The sequence below is a fragment of the Fukomys damarensis genome, unplaced genomic scaffold (genome assembly GCF_012274545.1).
Source record: "Fukomys damarensis isolate Sample0158 unplaced genomic scaffold, DMR_v1.0_HiC HiC_scaffold_10, whole genome shotgun sequence".
In the NCBI taxonomy this organism is placed as follows: Eukaryota; Metazoa; Chordata; class Mammalia; order Rodentia; family Bathyergidae; genus Fukomys; species Fukomys damarensis.
The window spans coordinates 36,407,580-36,429,997 of NW_022900922.1; the positions used below are offsets into that span (position 1 = coordinate 36,407,580).

General features: G+C 45.9%; 1 protein-coding gene across 1 annotated transcript in view; it reads left to right on the plus strand.

Annotated features, from left to right (window-relative positions):
- Mylk4 (myosin light chain kinase family member 4) overlaps positions 1 to 22,418 on the plus strand; it is a 70,826-nt gene that overhangs the window by 2,517 nt on the left and 45,891 nt on the right. Inside the window, exon 3 of the mRNA XM_033761792.1 lies at positions 794 to 1,064. Coding sequence (XP_033617683.1) covers positions 794 to 1,064 — 271 coding nt within the window. The remainder of the gene's footprint in view (positions 1 to 793; positions 1,065 to 22,418) is intronic.

The window sequence follows — 22,418 nt, forward strand, 5'->3', positions numbered from 1 at the left end:
CACATTCATCATATTTTTTATCCCATCTTGTAAAGCCACTCACGAAAGAGGACTTCCCGAACTGCTTCAGAATATGAAGGTAAGAGTGATAAGTGTGTTTAAACGGAATGGGAGTATTTTGAGACAGATTAATGGCAATGTGTCTTTTACTATGAATTTTTTTTTATTGAAACATCATCATATTTGTTGATATCCCTTGTGCTTTTAATGAAATGTTGTCTTTTCATAGCCACTCTTGTATCTGCAGAGGTTTGCAGTTTCTCTTACTAACTGATACAGAATATGTCAAAGAAATGTATTTGGGGTGGTGGATTTTATTCTCTCACAATATGCATCCTATTTTATGCAGTGAGAGAGACATACATTCACCCAGTGGAACTCAAGACTGCTTCTTACCATTTCTTTTGTAAGAAACAGTAAAAATAATGATTCTTTTTAAAACTCCCAGCTGGGTGTAGAGGCACACACTTGTAATTCCAACACTTTGGGAGGCTGAGGCAGGAGAATTGCAAGTTTGAGTCTAGCCTGGGAAATATAGCAACTTAGCAGGACCCTGTCTCAAAATAAAAAATAAAAAGTATTGAGATGTAGCTCAATAAGAAGGCCTCAGGTTCCCTGTCCAGTACCACCAAAAGAAAAAAAGTTCCAGCAATGGAAACTCAATATGAATATCAGCATTTCTTTATTTTTTCTATATACGCAGAAGTTAATTCCCAACCCTCACTGACTGTTTTCTTAAGAAGCTGGTACATGAATGAGTAATGAGAATGTTCCTGGTCTCACTTCTTTACAGCCAAGAGAACAGAACACTGAAAAGTCACGATTGTGTCTTGACTTACAAATCAGAGGCAGAGGGAAACAAAACCCGCAGTCCAGAGAGCAGCCTAATTGGGCTCACCACCAAGATGCTGAAGGTGAAGCAGCTAGAAGAAATCAACATATGCTACAGCAGCAACAGGCTGGAGGAAATGACATTTTTCCAGTGCATGGAAGAGGTGGAGAAAGTGAAATGTTTTCTGGAAGAAAATGCTGGTGAACTAGATTCAAGATCTGCAATGGACGAGGTAATAACATGCTGACTTAGTCTCCTAAAAAAGTATTGGTTCTACCTTATCTTTTCTAATGCCATCCTTCTCTGACCCTTTTCAAGTTCTATTTTGTCACTGGTGGGTAGAATTAAAGAAGCTGTATGACTACATAAATTCCACTTTGTTTCGCCATGCACTGTGGGCAAACCATTCAGCTGAGTTTGGTAAGCGGTCATGAGGCCTGCCTGTGCGCTTGTCGCACTGGTGAGTAGTGGCTCTGGAGTCGCCAGGATAGTTTGTGGAGGCCGGGGTGTAGCTCAATGCTGGAGCTTTTGTGAAGCCGTGGGCTCCATCCCCAGCACCTGCCCCGTGTATATATGGAGTGTGAGTGTGTGTGTGTGTATAAACACAGTTTGAAGAAGAATCCTTTAAAATGATGGGTATGGACTTGGAAATCCAGAGAAGCTCTGTGAGGGGCACAGTTGTTCTTCAGGGGTTTCTAGTTTCTTGAAGGCCTCGAGCTCCTTAGGGTAGAGCTATTGACAGTGAAATCTCGAGGGGAGACAGGCAGGACTTGCTGGCCCTGTGTCCTCCACTGTGCAGGACGAGGGTGCTGAGCCCGTGCCAGCTGTGTGTTCTTCGAGAGTTACTCAACTCAACCACGGTGCTGTCCTAAGAAGCATGGTTTTCCTTCTTTCCTTGGGAGGGAGGAGCTAGGGAGCAAATGGCCTCGAGCATGCTGAGCATGCACCATGCTACTGAGCTGCTCTCCGGGCCCTGGGCGTTCCGTCAGGGAGCCCTCAGCAGGGGCGGCAGCCCCCTCCAAGCCCCGACTCAGCATCGCTGAGCCGCACTCTGCCTGTGCCTTTATTCCAGCCTAAGCAACGGTTCTTCATGTGTTTATCCCCTTTCTGGGCAGGCGCCCACAGGCCAGGACCTCGTGTTACTGTCTCTATGTACTCGTTTGTTTATCCAGTCACCGGCATGTAACAGGCAGCAGAAGTGTCTGGTAGGAACAGATTGATGCGAGTCAATTCTGCATTCTGGTTGAAGGCTAGGAATCATTTTTAATAACCAGAACAAGTGATTCCTGCTAGACAGCTTCAGAAGGCATCCTTCCTAGACCACTTATTGCTCCGAAAAGCACTAGTCAGGTAGGGGAGCATTCTAGTAACACAGCAGACAAGGAAATGGGGATAGTGTGTATAAAAAGCCTGGGAGTGAACGAGGAATGATGTGTGCTGGAGAGAAGAAATGAGTCAGACTGAAACAGATTTTTTTTGAGACCCCTGCTGTCCCTATGGGTTAATCTCCTTTTTCTTCTTTCCTTCTTCTCTTCCTCCTCCCCTTTCTCCTTCTTCCCCTTCTCTTCCTCTTGTTCCTTTTGCTTCTCCTTCTTGTCCTTTTATTTCTCCTTCTTTTATTTTATTTTATTTTTTTGAAACAGGGAACCACTGTTACCCAGATTGGCCCTGAGCTCTTAGATTGAAGCCATCCTCACCTCAGCCTACTGAGTATCTGGAACTATAGGCAAATGCCACTGTGCCTGGCTAGTTAATATTTTGCTCAATATAGAAAAATAAGAAATTTCCACAAGCAAATTTGTGAGACATGAAAGACTTTCTCATTAGGCCTGTTAATATTTTAAACCAATAAACAGAAGGCTTTTTTCCCATCTGGTTCATGAAGTTCTGTAGGGCACAGAAAACAGAATATCCTTCTTGCATAACTTCCTATAACTCTGAAATCATCAACTAATGGATCATTTATATAATTGTGATTATTTTTTAAGTATGGTTTTTCTCCAACTTTTCTGGTGAAATTTATAAAGTAGGCAACCATTTTTAAAGAGTGAGATAATGGTAAGTTGGACCATAAACATTTTTAGGAAGGATTACTTTTCTAGTTACCACTTGTTCAAGAATGTTAGAAATCAGTTACATATATTTAGGGAAAATGTTGAGTCTGAAGAAGCCCTAGTAAAAGGGAACCTGCTGTCTCTTTTGTCATCTTCTGGCTTCCGTGGGGAAGAGGGAAGAGGGCGAGGAACCACACGGGCCCCATTCAGCTCCTGATTTGTGAATGGAGAAAGGCCAGAGATGTCAGCAGTGAATTTCTCTCCAGCCACGAGGAGGACGGATGGGTACAGAGCTGTCCCTAGGGCAAGGGCCCAGGGTGCCGGGCCAGGTGGCCCAGCCTTCCTGAGGCTCGGGTGTCTGCAGGTATGCAGACCCACAGACGGCTGGATTAGCACGCCTCGCTCTTCTGCTGGGGCTGCAGTAAATCTTTCCCATTCCACTCTTTCCTCGCCAGGAACTGGGAAAAGATACTGTCAGCTTTCTCCCCTTCTCCCCTTTTCTCTTTGATCTCCCCTCTGAGAAGGTCAGTGCTGTTAATCACAGTAGAAACATTGCCTGGGTGCCCCAAAGAATTTACTCTGACTTTCAGGCACTTGAAGTATAAGTGCTTCCTAGAAGAGACCATGCTGTCGACCCAGGAGCAGAAAAATTATGCACAAATTTAACAATCTCTATTTGTTAGAATAGTTGGCTAAAACTCAAATTATTTTCCTTTTCCTGCTTTTAAACCATGTATTTTTCCTCCAATAACTTTATTTTTAATTTTTTCTATTTTTTCAATTTATTAAATACTACCTATTATACTCTTTTTCTTTCTTGTTCTTGCTCTTTTTAATTTTCTACTTTCCATTTTATTTTGGTGCCTTGTTCTGTTGCATTCCAAGGGATATTCACTAGTCACTTTATTTTTACCTATAGTGCAGAATTTTTAGTTTTCACTCCTCAAGGGGTCCGTGTGTCTCACCCTCCCGTGGACTTTGCTTCCATTTCCCTCCTTCCTTTTTGGCTGCCACCTTGACACAAAATGTGAAAATGTGAAGGATGTCATTGGTCTCTCCCAAGCAAGGAGCCAGGGGTGGACCAAAAGTGATAGTCACCCTCCTCTGTCACCTACTCCAGCTGAGCCCACTGAGCTCCCTGTCCCTCCGGTTCTGCTCTCTCCCTCCTCCCCCTCTCTACCGAAGGGGTAGCTCTGTTCTTCTGACCCAGGCTCAGCTGACATGGGGCTCCCACTCGCCCAGGCTCAGAACCTACATAGTCCATTCAGCATTATATCTTTACCACCAGCAGAGCTCCGTAGTCATTGCCTCTGCCTCTCCCCAGCCTGCTACTTCACCCCATAATTCTGCACAGGTGGAGGCCAGCTGTGTCCTCTGGAATCTTCATAGATCTGCTTTCCCCTACTGTGAAGTGAACCCAGACTTGACACTTGCTCCTGGGTGTACGCATACCGCAGCCCCTTGCCTCCCTCCTTAAGTACCCTCCTTCAAAAGATCTTGCACATAAGAAAGTTGAATGTTTAAGAAGTTTTCAGCAGATACCATGTGCCATAATGAGCTGCACTTAAGCATTCATAGTCTGGTATTGAAATTGAGTGAAATCATCATATATGATAGAAGCTTAATAACTGCTGTGTATGTACATTAAGTTAAGTGATAAAGAGCTCTCATAACTATAACGAGTATTATGTTTATACAATCAAATGTAGGGTTCTAAATTTATTTATTTTGATGCTGGGAATTGGTACCAGAGTCTTGGGTGTACAGTACCATTGAACTACACCCCTAGCCCTGAGTTATTTCTTTTGCCAATTCTCTAGTCTCTAAGTGTTGTATTTTATTAAAGTTTAGTGCAGTCTCTCCCTCCACACACTTGCTCAATAAAAGACACTAATGCCACATAATGTTCTTAGCCACTTGGCTCTCTCTGCTTCCCACCATCTTCGGTGAGTCATGTCCATCCCGCTTTGTTTTTGTGATGCTAGGGATTGAATCCAGAGCTAAGTAAACACTCTACCAACTAGCCACACCCCTAGCTCGTGACCCTGCTTTTCAAACCTGAGATGCTGTGTGCTTATCTCTTGGTCCCTTGATTTTGCCCAGCTCTATACCCCTTGGTTACCTGTCCTCCACCCGAGGGCACAATCCCAGGAGCAACAGCTGTGGGATGCCAGCGTGTGGATGATTCTTCAGCAGAAATTTACACTGATAGGCTGAAAAGTGCATTGCCTTGGTTATATTCCAACCAAAGAGACAATACATTTTCCCCAAAAGTTAAAAAAAAAAATGTCCTTATGGGCCAATGCTCCCCAGCCGTGCTCACAGGACTTCTAAGTGGATTATTTCTGAGTTTATCCTAATCCTTATTGATTTGTGTTTAAAAATCTTCCTTAGTAAGGAATAATTCGTTTTTATAACCAGGCTTAGAGTTTTCCATATCCCATCTGGGGATAGAAGATAAAGATGGCCCTAATGGAAACGGTCCCTCTCTGTCCCTGAAACATTTCAATGTCTGGTATTGAAGCTCCAGAGATCAAAGCAAACAAAATCTTTATCAACAGGGTGTGCAAAAGGACAGAGTGGGTTTGAGTAAAGCATGGAGCTCCCTAATTTGATTGCAGTGGGTGGATTTAATACCAGATGGTATTTCCTGACCAACTGTTATGAACTTGTTCATCCACAGCCTTTATAATGACTGCAACTGAGATCTCAAAATAGCACAGCTGCGGGTGGAGGTTTTGCAATTTTTAAAGTTGCTTTCTCTATCCCTCTTCTTTGCTCCTCTCCCCGCAAGGCCAAGAGAAAACTCTCTGGCAGGCAGGGGCCCAACGTTGGCAGCAAATGCTAATTACATTGCAGCCAGCAGACCTTGAACTAGGGACAAACGCATGCGTGTTGGTGTAAATTATGGCCAGGAGGTCTCCTTGGCCCCTGCACCTGTTTTGGATCTGTCACACGAGCCCATCATATTTTTCCTTTTAAAGAGGCAGAATATTTGTAGATAGTGTAATTGGAGACAGCCATTGCTCTGCTCTACGAGAATCCTCTGTGACGCCCACTCCTCATGGCAGAGCAGGGAGGGACGGACAGTGCTTGGGAAGTGGTTGTAGTCAACCAGGACAGGGCTGGCACCTATAAGTCAAGGGCCTTCACAGCTGCTCCCGAGAATGGACTCTACACTTAGAAGAAAAGGCGTCTGGATTGTAGGTAGCGTCTGCCTTCTGTCATCTTCAGTCCTCTGGCGCCTGTTCCGGGCCGTGATGACACGGGGAGGCCCCAGGCAGACACCTGCTCTTGAGGATGCTCAGGTAGTGAAATCCCTTTAACCTAATCACACCTGTTTTGCAGTTGTGTTTTCAGCATGGCAGCAGTGGCGCTTGTCGCAGGAGATGGAGTGCATGCCCCAGTGTGTCCTTGGGAGGGGCCGGGTGACAGTAGTGGCACAGGCAACTCTCAGCACTTCCCACTACTACAGCAACTTTCAGGGACCCTCACTGAGGCAGCTTGCCTGGGTGCCTGGTGTATATTAAAGTCGGTGATCTGTTTTTAGGTGTGAGAGCTAAAAATAACACCCACATCGCTTCATTCTCTTTCTCTTACATGCTCTAGTTATGAAAGGGAAAACATGTAGTTCCTCTTCCTCTTCTTGGGGATCTCAGAAGAGTAGTAGCCCTCCGAATGCAGCCTTTCAGGGTTTCTCCTGGGAGCTGTTGCGCTGTTGATTTTCATGTGACACTGCAGCTATTCCAAGAATTCAGTCAGGAAAACAGCAGAAGCCTGGAGGAAGAGAAATAATTACTATTTTAAGGATTTTAGCACTTTCCAGGAGAGGAGTGTTCATGTCTAGGGAACAGAATCTCATGGGAAGTACAATATTTTATGTGGTCTTACTTTAAAAAATGTTTTCCCACCACTTTAACCTTGTCTTCCACTGAGATCGGACTATTAATTAAACCATTCCAAGATTTGCTGGCTCTTTCCATATCTTTAATTCTTTCATCATTTAGCATATGATAACTTTTTAAAAATAATCCTAGACAGTTCAGAAAACATTACAAAAAACAATCGGAATCGCTGTTCCAATTAGAAGGTGGTTCATAGCCATGTTTCTCAATCTTTTTTTCCATTATCATCTACTCTCTCTCAGAGACTATGGGGGTTTTCCCCTCAGATGACCCCCCTGATGAAAGTTTATTTACTTACTCCTGAAATTTTGCATGTCCTGGGATCAAGCCCAGAGCCTTGCTCTTGCTAGGCAGGCAGATGCCTCCAGCCCTTCCAGGAAGTTTCATCACTGCAGATAAAGCACATACCTGTCAATACGTTTTGTGTATGTGTGAGCTTTGTCCATAGGAAGAGCAAGAACCGATTTGCACCCTTTGGAGTGCGACTGCCCCCACTGCCACAGCATGATTTACAGTTAAAAATCTCCTTTGGGAGAGGCATGGATGCTACGTCCGGGTACCTGTGTGTATGTATATGCTCGTGCACTTTGTTCGAGAGAAGCCACCGACTCTGACTCTGGGCAGTGCTGAGTGAACACAGCTCTCAGTGTCCTGCTTCCTCAGTCACTTGTGCCTTCACAGTGGCCCCGGTGCAGTGAGCACTGTGTGGCCATGAAGTTCACTGTCAGGTGAAATGCCAGGTCCTGGAATGGTTCAGTCAATCTTCTGATCTTAGTTGAGGATGAGGTGAAAGCAGTGGGAGAAAGCACCAGCATTTAAAGTAAGATGCCATAAAATGTTATACCTCTCTTTAGGTCTGAGCTAACATCTTGGTTATGTCCACATTTTCAGACGTGGCCACTGCTGCCCAGACATTCATCATTTTTGACCATTTCGTGTATGTCCTATGGGAGATGTTAAGATGGCTACATTTCTTCTGTGGGAAATGCAAGGGCTTTCGTCCTCCATGTGGAAAAGGATGTGTTACTGAGACTATGAGAATGTGACCCTCCCTCTCATGTTTCCCAATGAAAAAGGAGAGCAAAGAGTATAATGGTGATGTATTTTCAAAAAAGTTTGTGCTATTTTTCAGCTGTAAAGAAGAATCTCTCTTATGTTGAATTTTACAACAATCCTTTAACTTTTCCTAATTTTACTTATTATTTAGAAATATTGTCAGCCTATCATCTTAGACATTTCTCCAAGCACAGCAGTTTTAGGAACTGTCTTTCACAGAGATATCAGAGAGTTCCATTTGTAATACTAACGTACTCTGTACCCATTCGGAACAAAAAGTGATGGAAAGGTTTCCCAGTGTACCATGTATAGCTAGTTCTCTGCCCATATGGAGCTCAGGGGGCTTTAGACCAACCCTGCAGATGAGACCAATCTCAAAATAATTGAAATTATGGTAGTTTTATATCTCTTCTGTTATTTATTACAATATGAGAAATATCTTTATTTTCTCTCTCTAAAAGTAAAAACAACATTGTTAAAGTATAAATGAGCAAGCCAAGTCTGTGTTCGAAGGTTCAGGAATGGCTAACATACTCGATAATGAAATTCCTAAATATAGCCAGCCAAACTATATTCCTCTCCACTAACTCAAACCATCGAGGTTGTAAAAGCTAGTTTACCTCTTAGTGTTTCCCAGACTTCATTTTGTTGCGGACTGCTATCATGGGTTTTGCTATAAAATGTTTCTTCTGCACCCTGGGTTGAGCATCTGTTGATTCACCCAAGTGTGGATTCAAAATATGTGCACAATCGTGTCTGCGCTGAGCGTCCACAGGCCGTTTCCTCATCTGTGCTCGCTGAGCAAAGCAGAGTAAGGGCTGTTTCCTGCGCTTTTGTGTAGTGTTCTGCATCGCAGACGAACAGTGCCTCTCCTCTGCAGGACTAGGGGGCCTTGGAGCAACCAGCCTCCCCAGGGCACCGAGGGCCACTGTTTTCCCGTCACCTTTATTCCCATTAACACTTTCACACATCAAGTCATGTGAATCATGTTCAGTAGAAGCAAAAGTAGAGCAAGATGGTGATCGTGATGCCTGGCCACAAGTCACCTGGGCCCCAGGACTCCTGGGCGGCTTCCAGGTCTCTGCCCCGTGGTCCTCTCCCCTCTCTTCTCCTTTTTGCCCACCACGTGGCGACACAGCGGAGACCAGTGAGATGGCGAGGAGCAAGCAGCGGTAGAGGCTTCACTCTAGAGAGCTGGGCCGAGGAACTGGAGAGAAAAAGCGTTTATTACAGACGTCGCTCTTGGGAAGTCTCTCGGGTTCTTGGGTGCCCAGCCGGGTCTCCGAAATCCCGCCCCCAAGTTCCTGTCCGGAGCAGAGCTAGCGAGGCCCGTGCTGGTGCGGGCACGGGCACCTTGCAAGGTGGGAAAGAAGGAAGCCACGTAGGTCTCCCCATGCTGGCCCCGTGGGCAAGGTGACCCTTCAGGTGCGCTCCTGCCCCCGGCCGCCCAGGTGCCACCCCCCCCTGGTGAAAGGTAGCTGGGCCGCTAGCGTTCCCAGTGGCCTATGTGTAAAGGCTGGGTCCCAGGGGCGCTCGAGGTCAGAGAGACGGGGTGAAGCACTTCAGTCTACACTGGCATGGATCTGGTTGCCACAGCAACGGCGGGAGTGAAAGTGTGGGAGGACACGGAGAAGGACTCCTTCCTGTAAACCCTCACTGTCAGCCTCTGAGGCCGGCGCTGTGCTCCCGGCTGACAGCGGAGGGCTCATCTCCCTGCCCCAGATCCACTGCTTAAATTTAGAGACGGTGCAGGGCTTGAACCTCAGCGGTGGGTCCTGAGCGTGGTCTGGAAACCCCCTGAGCACGCCCGCCACACCTAGCTGCCTGCATCAGGGACGGATGTCTTGTTAAGGAGACACTCCCGGGGTCCTCATGGCCCCAGTCCCAGCCCTGCCACCATGGGGTGCTCCGTGCCCCCGGCCTCGCAGAGAGCACCGTCTGGTTTCTGCAGCCCCACTTGCTACACAGAGCTGCTTTTAGAGCCGAATAAAGTGCTTCGCGTAGGTGGAAGGGCTGCCACAGTTACTGTTAGCGTCCTTGCTCTTACGGCTTCAGCATCCTTAGCCCTCGTGTCTTCTTACACCCGGAAACAGCTTCTATAAGCGTGTGTGGAGCCCTCTTGATTTTTTTTTTTAAATGCAGGTTGATCTTAGGGCCTGTGTAATGAGTTACATCTCCAGCCCCTCTTTTTTCTTCTTTTGCACTGGAGGTTGAACTCGGGACCTTGCATTTGTGAGGCAGGCGGCGGAACCACTGAGCTAAGTCCCCGGCCCTACCGCCTACCTAGGAAGAGTTTATTTTAAAGCTCTAACTTGAAATAAATTTGTTCAAGCAATTCAGCTTTCGGTTAATTGGAAATAGAAAAGATGCAAAGGTCTCAAAATAATTCCCAAGTTAGCAGGCAAGGCCCTGGATCAGTACCCGGGAAACCCCGCAGGCCGCCGGCCCGGATGGCTCTGATGTACATGGCCTGCGGGGCGCCCTGACCCCACCTCTTGCTGACTTGTTCCACAACCCCCAGCTCCTCCTCCAGGGAACGCTGGCTCTCCTCTCTGGCCCTCCCCGAAGGCCGCGCTTAGAACCCTCAGGCTGTTGCAGGTCCAGGTTTGAGGATCTTGTTGGCTGGCACAACCAGGCTAGAAATCAGCAGCGTGTGAATCCACACCCTTGACTTGTCCGGTTAACCTTCGGCTTCTAGGATTTGTGTTCCCAATGTGAGCAGATAACAAAGATGCAAAGCTGGGCCTGTTCTTTTAGTTTTTATTCACTTTAAGGCTCAAACTCTTGGAATTAGGGTAAGGAGTAAGTATAAAAATGCTTTATTATAAAGACGAGATTTTCATTTATAAATGCATTTAATCAACCTATGGCAGGGTAAGTATTCATTTACATCTTTACACTTTGATTCTATATTAATATGCTCAGCAAATAATCACCGACTCCCACTGCTTGAAAGATACTGTGTTGGTTGTGCTTGGATGCTGAAAATAGTTGCCGCATAGGGACTCAGGTTTAAAGGGCAAACACACGAAACCCACAGACACAGCAATTTCACTTATTAAAGGTAACAGTCTCAAAAGGAGGCAGAGTCTGATGAAATAAGATCTTGTCTTTAAAAGGTCAACAGGAGATGTGCTTCATTTCCAAAGAGCTCTTTACCTTTAAGTCGAGATGTTTTATCTTAGGTGGTCCCTTTCAAAGGTAGGAACACATAGTAAAAGTGTTGTCTCCTTTCTTCCCTGTGCTGGGATTGAACCCAGACCTCCACACCTTCGAAGCCTGTGCTCTGCCACTGAGCTACACTTCTGGCCCCAGTTCTTACATCCCTAAGTCCATGTTTTCAGGTTGCCTATTTAGGTTAGGCTTTTAACCTGGGCAAATTATTTATTTACTTATTCTGTTTGAGAGATGTGTAAATAGTCCTCACCTGTGCCACTCCTTGTCAGTACTTTACAAATGGGTGTGCAGCTTAGTGGCAGAAAGCTTGCCTAGCACCTCAAGGCCTCGGCTTGATCCCCCATAACATAACCCCTGCACCCCTCAAAAACACATACAACGAACACCCTTGTTGCAACCTCAGGGGGTAGGTACTCCCCTCATGGGGATGGCGCTGTGTCTGGGGCACCGTGTGAAGGACTTTCCCTACAGGGCGTGTAGATCCCCACAGTGGCCACGTGCATTCTCAGAATGATCTCCCACGGATGAGGGAGCAGAGGCATAGTCAGCGCCTTCCCCACACTTACGCAAGCATAGTAATGCCGGGGCATTTCTCTCTGCATAGATTAACTTGTCCAACATGCGAAATAAGTAGTCAGATTAAAAAAAAATTAACTAGAATTTTTAAATAATGTACTTCTTAGAGAAGTTTTAGGTTCCCAGACAAATTGCAAGGAAGATGCAAGATATGCTGGGTGTGGTCTGCCCTGTGGTATGTACCACCTCCCCCAGTAAGTCACCCCATCCAGCTGGTGCATTTGCTACAGTCCGCAAACCTATGTCATAGTTTATGTTAGGGTTCACTCTTGGTTTTATACATTCTATGCAGTTTGGCCAAGTTATGAGTCCATTATTACAGACATTTAAAATAAAAACAAAAGAAACATTGAGTATTTGAAAACAAGCTGTTATTGCAATTAGTTTTCTAAGGACGGCTTGTTTGATCTGATTGTTTTGATTGGCTGTTTGATTTCTTTATGCAAACACAGCCACCCAGGCTGGATTCTAAACCGGCTGTCAGCCCTGGTAGATTGCAGTTCACTTCCCAAACTGCGAGATAATGGCGCCCTCCAGTGGAAAAAAGTTGTAAAACCAATTCGCCTAAGTGTTACAGCCAGCAACATATTTTACTGATATATTGATTAGCATTGGGCGTGACCTTCCTCCCACATCCTGTCGGAGAACAAATCCCACTCATGACTTTCTTTTTTTTAAAAAAATCAGTCAATCCCTTTAACATTATTACACATTAATGGGGCTTAATGTGACATCTCCACATGCACACAGTGCGATCCAGTGTCCTTTTATCCAACCCTCCACCTCCACACACCCTCCCAACCTCTGTTAATCACTACTCTTCAGTTAGGTGGACTTTAAAAGATTCCACATATGAGAGAGAACATGCAGTATTGTCTCTCTGGCTGATTTCACTCAATATGATGCCCTCCCATCTGTCCATTTTGCTATGAATGACAGGGTTGTATTCTTCCTCGTGGCTGAACGATGCTTGTCGTGTATTTACACACTCTATCCATTCATCTGCTGATTCCACATCTTAGCTGTTGTGAATAATGCTGCAGATGTGGGCATGCCTGTATCTCTGTGGTATCCTGATTTCATATTCCTTGGACATACACCAGAAGTGGGGTAGCTGGATCAGATGATAGATCTAGCTTTTGCTTTTTGAAGAACCTCCATTCTGTTTTCCATATTGGCTGTACTAATTCACATTCCCACCAACACTGTACAAAAGTTCCTTTACATGTATCTTGTGTCTCTCCTTTTCTTTCCCAATGGAATGATGGCAAATGTGTTAGTCTCCCCATCCACCCCCCGTCACCTAAGGATGTGGGCACATAGATGAGTTTTCATCAGGGACCATGAAGAAGAAGGAAGGATTCTACCTAGTCCAGCACGGATGAGATCTCATCCAATACCAAGATTGTAGATGTCAACGTGCCTTGGGAAACCAAAAGCCAAAGCATAATCATGGAACTGTAGTATTTGAGGTGCCTAGGAACCTAGCAAAATATGCTGCATAGAACAACAGACAAGGCAGGGACTTCCTATTGTGTCAGACAAATGCTACTCAGTAGGCGACAAGAGTCAGCTCTAATATGATGCAGGTAGAGTGCACCAAGATCAATCAACTCTGAAGCTGTTACAGTTGCCATCGTCAGTATAACAAAAGTGGCAGGAAGATGCCTTTGCTGGCCTGTGGAACCTTTATCTCTGGATATGCCAGTGAACACCCTGACTGGACTTACTCAGCTGGTAGACGTCACCACCACAGCCATATTACACACCTGCCACTCTGTCCATGTTCTCTGAGAGCTGCCACTGCAAGTAATCTGAGGAGGCCACATAGGTACAGAGCTGTGAATTCCAATGGAATGAGCAAGGCCTAAAAGGAAGACTGGGACATCACCAGACAATGTCCAGCTCTTCCACTGGCCCAATTTATCTGTAAGCACATGGCTCCATGCCTGGCTCAGAGCTGTGACTCCAGATTTCATCTCTGCTCCCGCTTTTTTTATTTGCCCCTATAGCTTTGTCATTCTTTCTCCTCTTTTGTGGCTCCTGTAACTCTTCAAGGTCAGATTCAGTTCTCTCCCCAGTTGGTTTTAACCCGATTTCCACAATTTTGTGGATTACGTGGTTCCTCAAGCACACTATTGAGATACTCTATGCCATGCTTTTGGGCCAGTTTTTGGTATCCTTTCTGGTCCCTATTATTTTACAGAACTCATCCACTCCTAAGAAGCTAGAACTTTCTCTCCAGGGGGATCATTCCCAGTATTTTTTGTATCCTTCATAGGAGATATGTCCTTTCTCATTTGTGTACTAGTTAGCAGCACATTTTCATGTATAATTTCATATCTGAAGTTCTTAGAAGTGAGGTTAATGATTAATAGACTTCTTTCAAGTATTTGGACAATATGACATGTAGAGCCAACCTCTGTATAGCACAGTATTTAGAATGGCATTGAGTTTGCATAATTTTCCCCTAGAGCTTTCAGGGGGCTGTACTTGAGGGGAATATTAATCATTTCTAGATATTGGAATCAATTTTGAGAGGTCAGGGTGGTGGGACAGGCCCAGCTTTCTTCATTCATCTTCAGGTCACAGTGTTAGTAATGAGAAAAATACCTCTCCCCCTGGGAGACTCCCATCTGCTTCTAAACAGGACAATCTGACTCTCTTAAGTCAAAATTTCTCTGTTGGCTTCCACTCTGAAATGGCTCTCCTGAGTGAAAAATGTGCTTAGTGATAACCACGAGGCACTGCCCACTTTCTGAAGTCCCTTTCAGAATCATCCTAGAAAAAAACAATTTAATTTTAGTTTTGTTTGGGTTTGATATACTCTAATCTTAAGTAGTTACTATTTTATATGTGATATAAAAATAGTCATTCCGCACAAACTAGAGCTTTATGACTTCAACAGCAGCCAGTGCTTGGTTAGGGCAGCCCAGCCCTACCCTACGCCTAGCAAATAGGCACCTGCATTTTAACAAGGTCCCAGGTAATTTTGTTGCATGTTGCAGTCTGAGAATTACAATATTCATTCCCTCCTGCAACTGGAAAGTGAAGGGTTAACAATTATCCCTCCCCCCAAAAAAACCTGCTGAAAAGGTAATATTCATAATTGCAATTGTGAACATAGGGTACTATGCATATATCTATTCATGTACACACAACTGTGTATCAAGAGCAATGTGTGTATGGTGTATGGCATGTGTGTGTAGTGTGCATGTGTGTGTGTCCTTCCAGGAGTCTATCAGGCTATTCCTTGAGAATGTAGCATTATCCTTTCTTGAACATTTTAAGAGCACATTTCTCTTGATAAATATGTCTAATTATAGCTTTTCCCACTACATTTCCCAGGCAGACCAAACACAGAACTTGTCCCTGGGCCAGTCAGATAAGTGGAAGGGTGGGGGGCACATGCGCCAGTCCCGCTTGTCCCAGGGAGGCGGGTCTGGACCCGAGTTCCCTGCCCATGGGGAGGGGGTGGCCCTGTGACGAGGTACCTGCAGACCATGCATTATGGAAATTCCTTGGCCTGCCCTTGGTGCGGGAGGCAGGTGGTTTAACTGAAAGCCCTGTGTGTGCTGAGGAACAGCTGTGAGATTCCCCCTTGTCACCAAGTCACTCCTGCCAGGTGCCTGCTGGCCAGGGTTTACAGACATGAGTGAGTGTGGTGGGGCCACCGAATCCCACTGATTCTGCTGTCCCTAGTGTCAGAGTAGCTTTCTGTCCACAAGTTTCCAGGTTTAAGTGGAAAGGTCACTGCTTACTGGAGCTGGGGGTCCATCTAGCACCCACAGTGGCCAGGGGTGTGACTGTGAGCAGTTTGTGGGGTGCTCTCATGCTTATTACTCACCAATGACGAGACTCACTGGAAACACGCATCACCTGGTGTCAGCCCTCTGAAACCCTAAAGCAGAAACTGGATGAGTGGGAACCCATGTCTGTTGTTTTGTATTTAATAGAGCCCAGGGCCTTTGGAGTGAGGTACATACATCCCCAGCATTTTTCAAAAAAATTTTAAAACAAGGTCTTACTTAGTCACTAGGTCACCTAGGCTGAGCTTAAACTTGTGATCCTCCTGCCTCAGCCTTCCAAAAAGTGCTGGGATTCTGGGGATGCACCACCATGCCTGGCTGGAACTTGTGTCTTTAATAACCCTCTAGGGGTTTTAATGAGAAGTGTGGTTGGTTCTGCTCTGGTGAGACCGCTAGACTACTCTCCAGCTCACAGTCCTTCTTCATCTTTTATGCTCACTTTTATCAGGGGAGGATGTGGCAACTAAGATCTGGTGTAGCTACTGGGGGCTGGTTAGATGTCAATCAGTCATTCTTGCTTTATATATAAACATTAAAATATTTGACCTCTTTCAGGCTGACTACTCATCGGTCCTGACTCCTACAGTGGAGTCAGTCTTGTGACCACTTCCACTTCTTTGTAGAATGAGGCTGACAGCAACCCAGACCTCTTCCTCGGTCCTGGGTTCCAAGCAGACACTACACTCTTGTGAGCGGATGCTACTGAGATTCTTGCTTTTCTGCTGCTGCCTTGCTTCTGAGGTCTCTGGGGATTGTGAATACCTGGAGAGTTGTGGGACCTAGAGTTTTTATGTACATGTTTCTGTTTCCACCAGAACCCTACTCTTTTTTGGGATGGGGAGGTTGCTAGAGATGGAACCCAGAGCCGTGTGCATGCTGAGCTTATGCTGTGCCACTGGTCTACATCCCCAACTCTGTGTTGCATCAAGTTTGGAGTAGGAAATGCATGTGGGAGGGAAATTTTCATTCTTTTGTCACCTGTTGAGTGCAGAAAACTTTCTCTGATAGAAGGCTAGCATCTTTCAGAGTTTGTATGAAAGACCTAAAAGGTAGCCAAGATAGCGAAAGCAAATTGTGCAGAATGGAACTACGAGGTTAAAAATAATCAAAAGAAGACACATCTAGTGGGATGGTTTGAAGAAGAGCTGAGTTGAGAATCCCTGCTCCATGAGGAAATGTGCAGAAGGGCCTTTCTTATAATAATTATAATAAAGCAAACTTTCCTGGAAGCTACTTGAGAAACAGAGTGAAATCTAACTCTTCACTATTAGTCCTAAGCACGTCTGCAAACAGATGGAGAGAGCAGGTGGGGACAGGGTCAAGCAAGGCTGCAGGTGGGGGAATTGAGCCAGGACTTTGGGGGAACAGCCAAGATCAGGGTGGCGGGAGCCCAGGCCTTATGCAACCTGAGGTCACTCTCAGGAGATCCAAGGCACTGGCCCAGCTCACTTTGACCTCTTCTGAGGAACCTCCTAGACTCTGTTTTCTTGCTGTACAGGAAGCCTCAGCATTCTCCCAGAATGTCGATCCCCAGCTCCTACATCAGATTCACCAGATCTCGGGGCCCACTTGGCCCAGTCAGGCACAGGGTGGCCCTTAGGGTCACTGAAGAGCTGGCTGATAAGGCCAGTGTCTATTTACGTAAACTCAGGGTCGAGGTAAACTTGGGGTCGAGGTAGGAGCTACTGTGATCTGGGCCTTTTTCTTAGTCACTTAGGACTTTTTCTACTCTGTGAAGTCAGAAGAGTTTATGAAGTATTTTCTGACTACCCCAACATCCACAGGGTCTAAAGAGGAGGCCAAAGAAATGGAATTTCTTATACCTTTCCTGATTAGATATTGAACCTACACAAATGAATCCAGCATGCTGAGTGGGCATTTGAAGCATGGGGTTATGATTATTCCCCCTGCCATTAAGTTTATTGGTACACTTAAGGCAAACAATACAGTTACATTCATCATTGGGATCTTCTTCCTTTACATGATATATGTTGGTTCTTATTTTTTCCCCATTCCCCTGCCCTCCCTTCAGCTGCTTCACCTGTCTCTAGTTACAAGCACTTTGTTTCCATTTTTTCATAGTTTTTCTTTTCTCTTATTTGTCATCTTAATATTGTGGTAACTGTTATTGTAGAAGCTTGACATTTGGTTGAAGTTGAAACATTTGGTTACATGAATGAGGAAGAAACTAAGATTGGGCAAAATCTAGCTTGGGTCATGAAGATCTTTCAGGTGTGTTTCACGGGGGCAGGGGCACTGGCCAGGTAACTGCAGGGCTTTCTGTACTCTCACTTAAGTTTCTGGACAAAGGGAGCCTGAGTGCTGTTCCCTTCCCTGCTGTGGACAGGGACACTGTTTTGGCCATGAATCATCATTTCTCCTCTCTCTTCTTGCTGCCACTTTCTTGTATTTAGCGATCTTCTTAAAACTCCAGCTGTAGAGCCAAACCTCCAGATGCTATAGCTTGGATGCACAATGTTCCTCAAAGGCCATGCATTGCAGATTTCAGCCCCAGCTGGGTGCTGCTGGGAGGCTGGAAGCTTCAGGAGGTAGGGCCTGGAGGGAGGTCTTCAGGTCCCTGAGGCGTGGCCTCAAGAGAGATGTGTTTCCCTCTTTTGCTTCTTTGACCATGAGGTGAGCAATTTTGCTCTAATGCACAGTCCTACCACAATGCCTTGCTAAAGGCCCCAAAACTGAGCCAAAATAGACCATTTCTCTTTATAAGTTGATTATCTCAGATATTTATTATGGTGATGGAGCTTATAAAATCTGAGTCACAGGGAAAGGCAACATGAGCATTCACTGAGCACCTAGTTTGTTGGAGTGTGAGTGAGGGAGATTGTATGCGGTAAATAAAAGAAGCAGCTCCTTCTTCCCAGTCTTATAAAGAAGAGATGGGATTGGAAAGGGTGCTAAGACTGAGACAAGAGAGGTGTTGAAGGAGACCAGAGTGAGAGGATCTCACTTACACTGCAGGCATTTTACGGATAACCTCTTTGAATGAGTGAAGTTTTGGTCTTGAACCTGAAGGGTGGTGAGGTTTAAGGCCAGGTGTCATCAAGGGGGCTGTAGCAGTTTGGGCCAAGTGAAGGGATGTGAAGCGAGAGAGAAGGGTGAGGGGCTGTGGGTCAGTAGCTGGGGCCTTTTCAGACCAGCCTAGCTGGAGTCTGGAGAGAGGGGAGCCTCTGAGTAGCCCAGAGCTGAGACCCCGAAATGGTGCCTGTTTCCATCTCCAGACAGGTCCCACCTCCTGCAATTATTCCTCCCATCTTCAGATCATCTTTAAAGGGTAGTTCTGGCAGTTCCAGGGATCATTCCTGGTACTTCTTAGAAGTGAAATTATACTTGGTGCTGTTTTCCTTTCCGCTGAATTCCTGTTGCTGCATTTTTTGGGAAGGAAAAGCATTACTTTGCTTGATCTTAGCCAAAAGGACGAGAAGCGATGTGAAAAGCATTGCTTACTTCTAGCTTTCCATACCTCTTCTGAAGACTAGTTTCTTTAAAAGACTTTTTAAAAAGGCTGTCCAGCCTGAATTAACTTTTCTGTAAGGAAAGGCCTTTTGTGGTTTATAAATTTTAATGCAGGATACTAACTGCCAGGATATTCTTGGACCACACCCAGGGGCTTAAGCGGCCCCTGTCACAGCTGAGTGAGGCCAGCCCGACCTGCACCTGGACACAAGGTCCTTTCATCCTTCCCATTCAAAGTCATGACACCTCCTGGTTTCAACCTGAGGGCATTAAGAATTTTCTCCTAAAATTCATTTCCTGGAAACAGGCCTTTGCTGTGTTGATGGATAATTTTTCACTTCATGTTTTCTTAAGGTGCATATATTCTATTTTTTCCCTCTTGCACATAATGGGGGAAAAAGCAGGGTGTAGAGGTCTGTGGAAAGATTCTCCTCTGTATGAAATAATTCAGGCCCTTTCCATCCTGAACTTAAAGTACTTCCTTAGCCACAAGGGATTTCACACTGCCCTATTCATCCCCTGCTCCTCCTCCGACACTGACTGATTCTTTTGATGAAAAGTGCTGAGTAAGAAAATGTTGCTTGTGAATAAGCCTCTCAGATGCTGGAGGCTTTCACCACAGGACCTGCTCTCCTCCCATGGCTATTCGGAGTCCCTTATTCCATGATGCAATGTAAGAAAAGTGGAGTTTTGAGACTTGAGGCCTAAACCTGTGCTTTTTGCATCCCTTTCTCTCCCTACTCTCCTGGAATTGAGAGTCACTCTAAGCTGACAAACTGCACTCCTGCAAAATTAAAAAAGATGCTTTTCCTGGGGCAGTCAGTGGATGGGATGTCCCTCTCCGGGCCTCGTGGACTCCGGTCTCAACGCCACCTACGGGAGAAGGAGAGACACTCAGTGCAGGGGTGCAGCCGAGGGAGCACAAGCTGGCTTCCAGCAAATCTGCGCCCCAGGGGTGTCTGCGGTGCACTCACCCACAGGGGGGCAGCCTTTCGGCACTCATCTGCACCCTTCATCCTCAGCTAGCTGTCCACTCATCCTCGCTGCACTTTTGCCACTCTACTGGGAAGACTCCAGATAACGCAGTTGTGAAGAAAGGGTAGTCAGTTTCTTCAGTGACACAGCATTTGACCATTGTCAATGCCTATCTGTCTGCATGGAGGTATGAAGTTGTCTTAAACCCATGGCTTTGCTGAAAGGCATCGCTTGAGTGGGCCTTCTTGGTTCTAAATGGGGGAAAATGTCACAGAAGCCACTGCCTCCGAGGTAGAGTCCTTTGTGTCTGTCAGAAGCTTTCCTCCCTGTGGTGTTGGTATGTAAATGCTGAAAACATCTAGAAAGCTGTAAAAGACCTCTACTCCCTCCCCAGCAAGGTTCAGAGTTATTAAAATACATCTGATGAACTGAGGTCTGCGGTCTGGGGAGCATCCCAAGCAGCTAAAGAGAGACTGTGCTTGTGGGAGCTGGGGCCCTCACCTGCTGCGGGCAAGGTCAAAGACAGGGCTGCCAAAGACACGCAGTCCTTCCCCTGAATTCTGGATGTCACACATGCGATGGGTCCTCTTTAGTCTATCCAGGAAATGTCTAGGGCACCCTTCTAGTGCCAATCCAGTATTTCTCTCTCATGTGAGCTTCTAGCATCCCAGGCATCCTGTGCTTGCATTTGCATGGAGATAGGATGAGGCCCGTAGGTGAGGCCAGCCCTGGGGTATCTTTGTCACAAGATGGGCTAAAAGCTGCAATCTTCAGAGCCAGAGCATGAGCACAGATGGTGGGCTGTGACCCAGAGGGAGTGAGAACATCTTTGAAGCACTGTGCTGTGCATTCAAACAGCAGCCAGCGAAGACTTCATTCTCCTGCTGGACTCTAGGATGGCAAATGGTGACAGCAACAGAAGGCAGAAGTATGACACGCCAGCACTCCGGACACTTGGTGGTCTGCAGCTCTGCCTCTGCGGGGAGAAGCAGGCAGCTTCTTGGGCCTGGGTGTGGGTTGGCTGGACTCAGCAAGATGAGACGCCAGAGAGTCTGCAGATTAAGAGGTGGGGGCTTAAAGATCAGGAAAAACCAGATGTGAAGTCACTTAAAACCCACACTGGGGAGGAGAGAGAAGCCTGCCAGGTGCAGAGGAATTTGGGTCACTGTGGTAACCGGAACAGAAGAGAAATACATTCAGCCTCAGCCTCCCCACGGTGTGCATGACTAGGGATCCAGGAGGAGAAGGGCTGAGAGAGGGCACCCTGGGGACACAGTGCGGGGACAACCTGCAGATGCTGGGGCAGGATGTTGCAGAAGGTGAGGGTGTAGGCGCAGGAGGTCTCTCGGCCACAGAGGGCCAGATTAAAAAGCGGTGTGTCGGTGCGTCCCTCTCCCCAAGGCTGGGCTTTACCAAACATTCTCTTTCAAATAGTTCTTTCTTTAGACAATCAATTCATGACAAATACAAATTTGGCCTCTCCAGAGGGCTGAAGATCCAAACTTCTCCCTTTCTGCAGAAAACAGTAAGGATTCAGTGTGTTTCACACAGGAAAAATATTGCCAAACAAATACAAAGTGCACTGCGTGTGTCTGATGCCATTTGTTGGAACTTTGCTTTTCAGTCTGTAGTTCCTGGAGTGTGTGTGTGTGTCTGTCTGTCTATCTATCTATCTACCTATCTATCTATCTATCTATCTCTATTGTAGTGCTGGAGTTTGAGCCAGAGACTTATGCACAGTAGGCAAGCACTCTACCTTTGAGCTGTACCCCTGGTCCTTGGAACTTTTAAAAATGGACACATCAGCCCTGCCATTTACCATCCCTGTGACCTTGGACTCATTATTTACCTTTGTATGCCTCAGCTTACCTGTTGTAGAAAGGGGCAGGTGGTTGAGCACATAGAAAGAGGTGCACATGAAATTAGGTCTGTGCTGGGGCCATTGCGAGCGCTTCATAAATGACAGCTATTGACAGTAATAAAAATGGTACACAAACAACCATTTCTTAAAAATTTTGAGGCCTGGTCTTCACCTATGAAATCAAAATTTCCATGGTCTTGTGTTACGTGCAGCCTTGAGTTAATTCTTAGACATTCTAACATTTTAGAAGCACTAACTTGTTTTCTATAAAACAATGTCTGTCCGGGGTGGGGGCTGCTCACTGATGCATGGGGCTTCACAAGTAAAACTGTGTGGGAGAAAGTGGAGCTCTCTGAGGCTTCCTGTCCCCCCCAACACTTGGGCTGCCTTTTTCCCTGGCTTTCCTTCTGCCCTTCTCAACTTCCATTTAATGCTGAAAGCTTCAAGGGGTTTTCCAGAGTCTTGCTCTTTGTGGCTAGAATCTTAGAGTAGTGGAAAGTTTTCCATGTTTGAGGCCGAACTGTAGCTTTCTTTTGTTTTACAAGGTAATAGCCTTTGATTTTTACTTAGTTAGTGGAGCCCATTCTTCAAGATTCATGAAGATTGAAAAAAGAGATCAGAAACAGCAAATTCCTTCACCTGTTGGGTTTTGACCATTCTGCCTGCCTCTCTCTTCTGTGAAACCACACAGTGAACTTTGAG